Raw genomic sequence first — 10,091 nt, 5'->3', positions numbered from 1 at the left:
AATGCTGTAGTGCCTAGGGTGTCTAATAAACCATCTCTTTGACTATACTCTGCTATGCTCTTGGTCTCCTGATTCTCCAAACATCTTTCTTCTGGTGAAGCTGAGGCATTTTAATCATCCAGAAAAGATTTACATCACCATGGATGCAGTGAGTGTTTAGAAGCTCAGCATGACTGAGCAAATATTATGAGAAAATATTTTAGAAAGCTTTAATCACTGAATCGAGTTGCGGTTTAGTGTACCGAATTGTTCAGTGAATCGAATCATTTTTGTTATTTCACAGGAAGCCGCTTTAAAACGAATCAAAAAGCTGAAGAATCATGAATCAGTTTGGTGTCGGATCAAAGATTCACAAATATTGTAGCAACGGTTGCGCCGTTTGAACCAGGCCAACTTTTTTTGTTTTTATACCAAAGTAATTTGTTTTGGTTTTTTTAATATATATAATATATATTACAATTATCTAATGTTAAAAAAAATGTGTAAATGAACACACACAAAAAAAATCATTTTACGCTTGAAAACAGGAAACGCTGTCAATCCTCCAGGCCTGTAGATGGCGCTGTGACGCCCCCGTGCTTTTCCTGTGGCTTCTTCTGTGTCTCCATGGTCGTACACAGAAGCATAAACTAAACCTTAAAATAGCGAATTTTCAGGTGTATCTTGAATTTGAACGCCATGTCCTACAACTACGTTGTAACGGCGCAGAAACCCACCGCGGTGAACGCCTGCATCACTGGTCAGTCAAAACCCGGGCGCTGATTTTCAGCTTTATTTATTGCTCTCGCGCGTTATTATAAGCTCTGCGCGCGCCTCCCGCGCTGCAGGCCTGTGTGGCTAGCTCTTAGCATGTCCCCCGTTAACGCTTCGTTAATCGCGTCACAGACTATTTTGATTGATTTCTTTTTTTATGTCACTCAGTCAGAATGTATTAGTTATATACGAACTACGAGAACAAGTGCGGTGTTAAAAACGCGTATGCGAAATTCAACACATTTACGAAGGTTGTTTATGGTTAGCCAGTTGGCTAATATTGTCTGCTCGTGCTAGCTACAGGATCTGTTATGTTGTAGCGCGTGCGTGACGTTGTGGTCAAAATGAATGCTTGATTTAAATGTATTTTTATTTAGGATCGTTAATGCGTGATTAAAGATGTTTTCCTGGAGATTTGTTCCTAAATGATAACGTGATATTTGAGGGATTTGTAATGAGGCATGAGTGTGGCTGTTTCCTGACGTTGGAACTTTGTATTAAAGAGAAACTTAATAATTAAGTATACGAAATAAAGTCATAAAATGTGGGAAATGCTCTTAAAGTGCATCTGAATTTTTTTTAAAAAAAGTGTTTCAGAGCCTTTTGTACCTCTCACTTAGTGTTCTGGACACCAATTTTTTATTATTATTGTTGTTGTTGTTCTATCCAGAGGAAATAAATATAGCTGCAAGCAGCGATTTAGGGGGCCAAGCACTTTCTGTTCCCACCCCATATCAGTGGAGGCAGACCAAAAGCCATTGGAACCACCAGTGCTTGCTCTTGAAGAGATATACTAAATTCCAAGACAAAACATCAAGCCGTTGCTGAGAGATGGTGTCACTTTCTGTTTTCAGTAGCTCCGCTAAGTTGCTTCGGGTCATGTTGTTTGATGTCAGTACAAAAAAATGTTGAATAGATATGCCCTCACTTCCTGTTCGGTGACTTAGCTAAGGGTATGGACGATAGGTCACATCAAAAAATCTGAGAAACTTGTTTGTTTTTTTCTAACCTGAACTTACAATGATGTGTAAGTGTGAAAATTTGTAGAAGAGGCAAAAAAAAAAAAAAAAAACCTCCTGGTTTTGTTGAAAAAGAAAATTGTCTGCCTTCCTGTTTGAGAAATCATAAATTGGTTGTATCAAAAACACTGTGTGTTCAAGGAAATGTTCAAGAAGAACAAGAATTTTGATTTCAGAAGTTGAGTTTACAAATTTGAGGATTATAGTGCTGACTAGGGGTGAATTTTGACGAAAAAAAATCTTTAAGTCCCCCAGGGTCTCCAATTTGGGTAATGACCTCATGTCCTATTTGGTGGCTTTGCCGTCAAATTCGTTTACGAGTTCTGGACGGATGGTTTCGTAGATCATAAATCTGAGAAGCAACTTTTTTTTCCTGGTTGGTTTCATGATGCTCTATATCCAGATTTGTTTGATAAGTAGACAAAATTTGTAAAAACCTGTTTTTGGAATAATTCAGAATTCCAATATGGTGGAAATAAACATGCCCAAATTTGCCCTATTGGTGGTGGTAGAGTGCTTGAGTGATGTATGCCAAAATTGTTGTAAAGGTAGTGGAGACTGTCCTCTATCCCTGTGCCAAATTTCATAGAAAGCATACAAGTGGTCCATGGTCTTCCATTGTTGAAGAAGAAAACATACAATTCCAAATATGGTGCCTATGAACCTTTGGTGCTTTTCCCTTTTTAAAAAATTCTATTGTTTTGGACATTTTTAATTTTATAATTTGTGACATCCAGAGAAACTATTTGAAATTTTTGATGAATCATGCTGCACCAATCTTGTGTTCGTCCAGTTAAACGCTCTCTACGTGCCCCACCCCCAGGGGTGTGTCTTGCTCTACTTGTGTTAATTATTTATTATTGTAATAACGATGAAATTCCATTCTATTGACCTTGATCGTATGCTCCTGTACCTGCAGGTCACTTCACTTCAGCGGAGGATCTTAACCTTCTCATAGCAAAGAACACACGTCTGGAGATCTATGTGGTCACGGCAGAAGGATTACGGCCGGTCAAAGAGATCGGCATGTACGGCAAGATCGCCGTCATGGAGCTCTTCAGACCCAAAGTGAGTCACAGAGTTGCGTTTTGAACACGTGAATATTTCTTAAATGTTAACTGTATGTTAATTATGTTCTTTATGACTGCGCAGGGTGAAAGTAAGGACCTTCTGTTCATTTTGACGGCCAAATACAACGCCTGCATCTTGGAGTACAAGCAGAATGGAGACAGCATTGATATCATCACTCGTGCTCATGGAAACGTTCAGGTATAAACGCAAACCGTAGAACTTTTCTGTCTAACACGAACACGTTAAAGGTGTGTCAGGTGAGATTTGTCAAGATCGGGTTTCTAATAATTGAGTGGGTGGAGTCGCATTTCTGAGGATGTTCACAAGTACAGCAGGAGAATTATCCGGCTGTGCTGGGCGCTTAATGATTTTAGACTGAGATGGGGCGGAATGAAGGGGTGTGTCTATAAAATGACTGCTATTCAGGACCTTAAAAGGTCCTCGTTCTGAGCCCAAGGATCAAATCTTTTGTTTTTTTTGTTTTTTGCACTTTTAAGTATTATTCCTAACGTCTGTATTTTTGTAGGATCGGATCGGGCGTCCGTCAGAGACCGGGATCATCGGTATTGTGGACCCGGAGTGTCGTATGATTGGTCTGCGTCTCTACGACGGTCTTTTTAAAGTCATCCCGTTGGATCGGGACAACCGTGAGCTCAAAGCCTTTAACATTCGACTAGAGGAGCTGCAGGTCATAGACGTTCACTTCCTGTTTGGATGTCAGGCCCCTACCGTCTGTTTTATATATCAGGTAGCAAGTCTTTATACACACACATGGTCATGTATCTTTAAATTACGTGTGCTGTAAGCTATGTTCGCTCACTTCATAGCGTGGTGTGATAGAATGTACAGAAAGCATTGGTCTTTTGTGTTATTTTAACGTCATTCGATACCGTTTTTGCACTCTGTATTCTGCTTTTTACTAATATTAAAGTATTGGCACCCTTCGGTTTACATGCCGGCATTAAAGCAAACTCGCTGTGTGAAATGGCGATATAATATTCATATCATGATAAATTGTCATCATGAGCTTTTCTGAGATATCACAGGTATCATCATGCCTCTTTTTTATTTGTTTATATTTCATGAATAAATATTTGTGATTTTTAAAACCGTATATACTAAACAGTAATAAATATGATCTAACAAATAAATATAATTAGGTTTACTTATTAAACGTTAATTAACTTATAACAGTAAATATCTACTTAAGAACTATTAAATAAAACATGTTCAATAATTATTTATGAAATATTTATTTAACTTTAAACTGTTTTAAATATGTTTATTCAATAACGCTTAAATGTTATTTGACAAAAAATGTGTTACGTGCTTATTCGCATTGTTTTTATATTATTAAAAATAAAAATATTTTCTTAAACATTTATTTATGAATAAGTATTTATTTAATAACAGTTAATAACTAATTGCTGTAAACTGTTCATATTAATGAATTTATTAAACAGCATTAAATTATTTTAAATGTGTTCACTCGTACAAATATTTCATCTCTCCAGGACCCTCAGGGACGTCACGTGAAGACGTACGAGGTGTCTCTGAAGGAGAAGGAGTTCAGTAAGGGTCCTTGGAAACAGGAGAACGTCGAAGCCGAGGCCTCGATGGTTATTCCTGGTGAGTGTAAATGATTAGACACTTCCTTAGAGTTGTTACGAATGTCCGTCTAATCTATATACGTATATAAAAATCTGAATTGTGTGCTTTTGTGTCTTAACCACAGTTCCCGAGCCGTTCGGCGGCGCTATAATCATTGGCCAGGAGTCCATCACGTATCACAACGGAGATAAATACCTGGCCATCGCACCTCCGACAATCAAGGTGATTGAAAATTGCGCTCACTTATCCGACAGAATTCCCTGATGAGTTCTCGATCCTGATTGGTCGGAAAGTTTAATCAATTCGTTTTCTATATGACGCTTGTTCTAATACGTTATCGTTTCTATAGACTCTGCTTATAGCTGCTATAACGGTTTTTGTGGACGTCCCATGACATAAGACGTAACTATCAACGGATAAAATGTGTGACGTGTCGTTCTTTAATCAGCTTTGGAAAAGCGTGAAGGACGAATCGTGTGAATAATTCAAACGTTTATTGGTTTGTCTTTTTACTGAGTGAATTTGTGGTAAATATGATGTAAATCCATAGCAAAGCACGATCGTGTGTCACAACCGCGTGGACCCGAACGGCTCTCGCTATCTCCTGGGTGATATGGATGGAAGGCTGTTCATGCTCCTGCTGGAGAAAGAGGAACTGATCGATGGGTCCATGGTGCTCAAAGATCTACGGGTGGAACTGCTAGGAGAGGTGAGTGCATGTATATGTATGTATGAGTGTGTGTGTTCCAACAGCAATTGTTTTCGCATGTATGTGTGTTTTCATATTTGTGTGTTTGTGTTTCTTCCAGACATCCATCGCTGAGTGTCTGACCTACCTGGATAACGGAGTGGTGTTTGTTGGTTCCAGGCTTGGAGATTCTCAACTGGTTAAAGTCAGTCAGGTTTTTAATATTTCTATGAAATATCTAGACATTTCCTGAATAATAAAACGTGTGTGTGTGTGTGTGTGTGTGTGTGTGCGCGCACAGCTGAATGTGGACAGTAACGATCAGGGCTCGTACGTGGCGGTTATGGAAACGTTCACTAACCTGGGACCGATAGTGGACATGTGTGTTGTGGATCTGGAGCGGCAGGGACAGGGACAGGTGAGACCACACCCATCCACGTACGAACTCCACCTGAAGCGCTTGCTGTTTTCTATCCAAGTTTTAAAACGCAGAACAGTAAAATCCCCTGCTTTAATGCACATTTATGACATGTATTTCATTCTTCGATATAAATTTGAACGGAATCAGCCATAGAACATTTCGTGTTATCGTATATGTCGTGTTTTGACGAACACGACATCAAAAAAAAACACGTATCGGTAATGTCGTGGCTTTATATCTTGCTTAGACGCTTTAATGGTTCAGTGCTCATCATGTCCTCTGTCTCTTGCCGTAGCTGGTGACCTGCTCCGGCGCGTTTAAGGAAGGTTCTCTAAGGATCATTCGGAACGGTATTGGAATCCACGAGCACGCCAGTATTGACCTGCCTGGTATCAAAGGTCAGTGCCACAGCGTTCAGGGCTCTTTAGCTCTGTTACACACACAATAAAATCCCTTTTGATCTATACGTGGATCAAAGACAAAGATTCATTTCTAAAACGTATAGAATAATCTCTGTAGAATTATAAACGGTTTGTTTTCACATTCAGGAAATGTGAATGGCCTGGAACATCTCTACACCATTATCCCCACGACATATCGCGGGGTCTATGAATATGCACCGATATGCAAATTAGAAATCAGAATTCTAATATTAACAGTTTTCAGGCTAATAAACAAGCTCACGATAGTCATAACAGTGACATTTCCATATCAGAGTCTCGGTTTACATCCACGCTTTCTCAGATCTGAACGTATTTCACCGTTACCACGACAACCCGTATCTCCTCATCACTAACGGTAGCTAAGGTAGTTAGATACTACGTTTCAGGGTGCAGCACAGTCGTCATCTAATCTCATACACGATTGGTCCAGTCAAGCAGTAGAGTTTGTTTATTTTGTGACATCACAAGATCAGTTAGAACATAGCTCCGCCCACATATCATTTTACTTAATCGTGGTATTTTCTGGAACTACGCTGAAATTGCGTCATATCGTATGGATGCATGATAATTGTTTTAAAATAATAAGACAAACACGCGTTTCTCATCTTCGTGGTGTTTCCATGACTACCCAATAATTGTGTGTCTATATTTATTTATTTATTTATTTTAAAACGCATATGCGATGTGCAAATGATGTCTGTTCCATGATCGCCACATCACAAGGACTGGTCTGGAATTGAATCTTGGCTTTATTTTTCTCAAGGGGTTTTTTTTTTTTTTTTTAAAGAAACCGTTGCAAAACCCTAGTCGTGACATAAAATTGATTAAACTGTCAAACTTGAAGGTCCACTTTGGGACTTCAGGGCTTCAAACCCCACTTACTGATGGGTAGAGAGTGCGAGCTGAATTATTTAGCTGCTGTTCACACTGTCTCTACCCCCTTCCTCCCAAACACGTTTTTTCTTTGTGGTTAGGGTTATGGCCTCTTCGCTCGGAGGCGGGCAGAGAGACCGATGACATGCTGGTGCTTTCTTTCGTTGGCCAAACCAGGTAGGACTGAGCGTTTGTCATACTTTGCATTAATTATTATTATTATTTTCTGTGAAGGTGTGTTAACTCTGGGTTTTGCGTTCCTTAATAAGAGTGCTGATGCTGAGCGGAGAGGAGGTGGAGGAGACTGAACTTCCGGGGTTTGTCGATAACCAGCAGACTTTCTTTTGCGGAAACGTCGCTCACCAGCAGCTCATTCAGGTGCGCGTTTATCACTTTACGTCCTCTCACAAGTTCATTTAATTAAACCAAACGTAGCGAGTTAAAGTTCTCGTGAGACGTGTGATTTCAGTCTGTGTTGAGGTTTTGGAACAGGAAGGCAGAGTGACCGCCGGTAGCATAGTGTTCGAGACACAAAAACGAACCGTGTTTAGTGCTAAAAGCTGCTAGACACGCCCCCAGGGGAAGGAAATATAAGTTCTCGAGAGCATTTAATTTGACCAATACAAGCTAGTACAGATTGTCGTCATACGTCCGTGTCATCTCGAGGATATACTGTTGTCTTGGTGTCCAGAGCGTTAAGGGAGGTTTTGCTTTCGTATTAAATAGATTTTGATGGTGGTGTGTGGTTTGTTTTTGGGTCCAGATTACTTCGGGTTCGGTGCGACTGGTCACGCAGGACAGCAAGGCTTTGACTAGCGAATGGAAGGAGCCTCAGGGAAGGAACATCAGCGTGGCTGCTTGCAACTCCACCCAGGTGGTGCTCGCGGTGGGACGAGTGCTCTACTACCTACAGATCCTCAGTGGAGAACTAAAGCAGATCAGGTACCGCATGTATACGCTTTACACATCATTACACCTCATGTGAGAGTCGGGAGCAGGGACCTGTGGGCGGAGCTAGACATGGTACAGCTCACTGATTGGTCAAAACAGATTTTCTCTAGTAGTAGTACTAGTGTTGTGACTGTCTGCTAAAATTCTCTGCAGCTCAAGTAGATGTTCGGTGAATCAGTCACGCTCTTTCTTCTTCTTCTTTTTTTTCCTCCCCATGTGCAGTTCCACGGAGATGGAGCACGAGGTGGCGTGTTTGGACATCACTCCTCTCGGGGAGAGCAGCGGAGAGTCCAGCCTGTGTGCCGTCGGTCTGTGGACGGACATTTCGGCCCGAGTCCTCCGCCTGCCCTGCTTTAGTCCTCTGCATAAGGAGATGCTGGGTGGAGGTGAGAGGACGGGAAATGAAATAGAAGACTAACGGGATCGTTAAACTCTACAGCTTAAAGTGTCATGGCCACTTGGTAGTGTATACATGTATGTGAACAGCCGTTGTTCTTAGTGACGCTTACGATACTTCAGTCTTCAGGATATAAAATACGTAGTGCAGGGAAACACAGAAATTCTTACATTTCATTTCTATTCCTTATTCCTAAACATTATCGGGGTGGTTAAGATTTACTGACGCCACCCCTGGAGAGAGTTATTTATTTATTTATTTCATTTATTTTAAATTTTCTTTAAGGCGAACGAATAATTCTCTTGAGGGTAATTATGTTAGTTGTTCGTTTCCTCTAAATCCATACAGGCTGAGGGTTAATCAGTTCTGTCATTCTCTCTCTCTCTCTCTCTCTCTCTCTCTCTCTCTCTCACTCTGTGTCTCTATCTATCGCTCTGTTCTCAGAGATCATTCCACGTTCGATCCTGATGACCACGTTTGAAGGCAGCCATTACTTGCTGTGTGCTCTGGGAGACGGCGCTCTCTTCTACTTTGGCCTGGACTTGGAGACAGGTCAGAGGAACGTGTATACGGTTCATACAGTACACACAGCTTGTCGTGTTACCCAGAAACCGCCCCGAAAACGACGGATAACGCTGTAATCTCACATAAAATGTAATGAAGTGTCAAAACGACTCACAAATGAAGGCTGGTTAAATTTATTTGTGTGTTATCAGTTTTATGTGCGTCGTTAGGGGGTTTAATGAGGAACCTGTCCAGTGTGGGTTTTAGGAAAACGTGTTTGGTTCAGGAATGAAAATGAAATTGCAGAAGTGTGAGGAAAGAGTGTTCAGTGTGATATTTGCATACCACTACTGAACTCTGTGTGTGTGTGTGTGTGTAGGCACTTTGACGGAGCGGAAGAAGGTGACTCTGGGGACTCAGCCCACGGTGCTCCGTACCTTTCGCTCTCTTTCCACCTCCAACGTGTTTGCGTGCTCGGACAGACCCACAGTCATCTACTCCAGCAACCACAAGCTCGTCTTCTCCAACGTCAACCTCAAAGAGGTCAACTACATGTGCCCTCTCAACTCCGAGGGCTACCCCGACAGGTAGGGGGGTGTGTGTGTGTGTGTGTGTGTGTGTGTGTGTGTGTGTACCTGTGGGATGGCAAATGAGCCAGTGTTTATGCAGCAGTTCTTTGTTTTCTGTGAAGGAGGTAAAGATTTCTGGGATGAGATCCAGCTGGAGAAGCTTTACACAACAAAGAAGGCTGTGAAAGAGTTTTTTATTGTTTTAACATCTTGATGTTTTGTTCACGAAAATACTCTTCTCTCATGGATGGCAAACAATTGCAAACACAAGACCGGTTTATTGAAAGGAAAAAAAAACAAACTTTAAATATAGGTGTGCAACAATTATTGGCACCCCTATGAATTCGTATGAGAGAAATATATTTGAAGTATATTCCCATTGATATTATACATGTTTTTAGTTCACCTGGGTGACTAGGAACAGGAAATTGTTCAACCATGACTTCCTGTTTCACAGGGGTATAAATATGAGGTAACACACAGGCCAAGTTCCCTTAGTCATTCATCACAATGGGTAAGAGCGAGGAATATAGCTGTGATGTGCAGCAGATCTCTGAATCCGGTTGATGTAAAATGTAATTGTCGGTGAAACGGTGAGACAGCTGGCTGAGCCCCAGGTTCCCGTCCACTGCTACAGGCCATTCTTAACACTGTATAATGTTTAAGTTCATTAATTAGTTAAAAAATACTATTAGGACCTGACGGTGTTTTTTTTGTTGTTTGTTTGTTTGTTTGTTTGTTTGTAATGTGTGTTAATTCTCGTTGTTGAATCTAACAGCTTGGCTCTGGCC

At 40.9% G+C, this 10,091-nt stretch overlaps 1 protein-coding gene across 1 annotated transcript in view; it reads left to right on the top strand.

Moving 5' to 3' along the window:
- Positions 1 to 590: 590 nt before the first annotated feature.
- ddb1 (damage-specific DNA binding protein 1) overlaps positions 591 to 10,091 on the top strand; it is a 15,341-nt gene continuing 5,840 nt past the window's right edge. The window contains exons 1-17 of the mRNA XM_053622473.1: positions 591 to 739; positions 2,692 to 2,840; positions 2,925 to 3,041; positions 3,370 to 3,591; positions 4,358 to 4,472; positions 4,579 to 4,676; positions 5,005 to 5,163; positions 5,264 to 5,347; positions 5,444 to 5,560; positions 5,859 to 5,961; positions 6,981 to 7,056; positions 7,149 to 7,257; positions 7,643 to 7,821; positions 8,053 to 8,216; positions 8,672 to 8,779; positions 9,111 to 9,318; positions 10,079 to 10,091. The exon at positions 10,079 to 10,091 is cut by the window's right edge and continues 83 nt beyond it. Coding sequence (XP_053478448.1) covers positions 679 to 739; positions 2,692 to 2,840; positions 2,925 to 3,041; positions 3,370 to 3,591; positions 4,358 to 4,472; positions 4,579 to 4,676; positions 5,005 to 5,163; positions 5,264 to 5,347; positions 5,444 to 5,560; positions 5,859 to 5,961; positions 6,981 to 7,056; positions 7,149 to 7,257; positions 7,643 to 7,821; positions 8,053 to 8,216; positions 8,672 to 8,779; positions 9,111 to 9,318; positions 10,079 to 10,091 — 2,082 coding nt within the window. The 5' untranslated portion in view covers positions 591 to 678. The remainder of the gene's footprint in view (positions 740 to 2,691; positions 2,841 to 2,924; positions 3,042 to 3,369; positions 3,592 to 4,357; positions 4,473 to 4,578; positions 4,677 to 5,004; positions 5,164 to 5,263; positions 5,348 to 5,443; positions 5,561 to 5,858; positions 5,962 to 6,980; positions 7,057 to 7,148; positions 7,258 to 7,642; positions 7,822 to 8,052; positions 8,217 to 8,671; positions 8,780 to 9,110; positions 9,319 to 10,078) is intronic.

The sequence above is a fragment of the Ictalurus furcatus genome, chromosome 4 (genome assembly GCF_023375685.1).
Source record: "Ictalurus furcatus strain D&B chromosome 4, Billie_1.0, whole genome shotgun sequence".
Lineage (NCBI taxonomy): Eukaryota > Metazoa > Chordata > Actinopteri > Siluriformes > Ictaluridae > Ictalurus > Ictalurus furcatus.
Note: the sequence above shows the minus strand (reverse complement) of the source record. Positions and strands in the feature narration are given on the sequence as shown.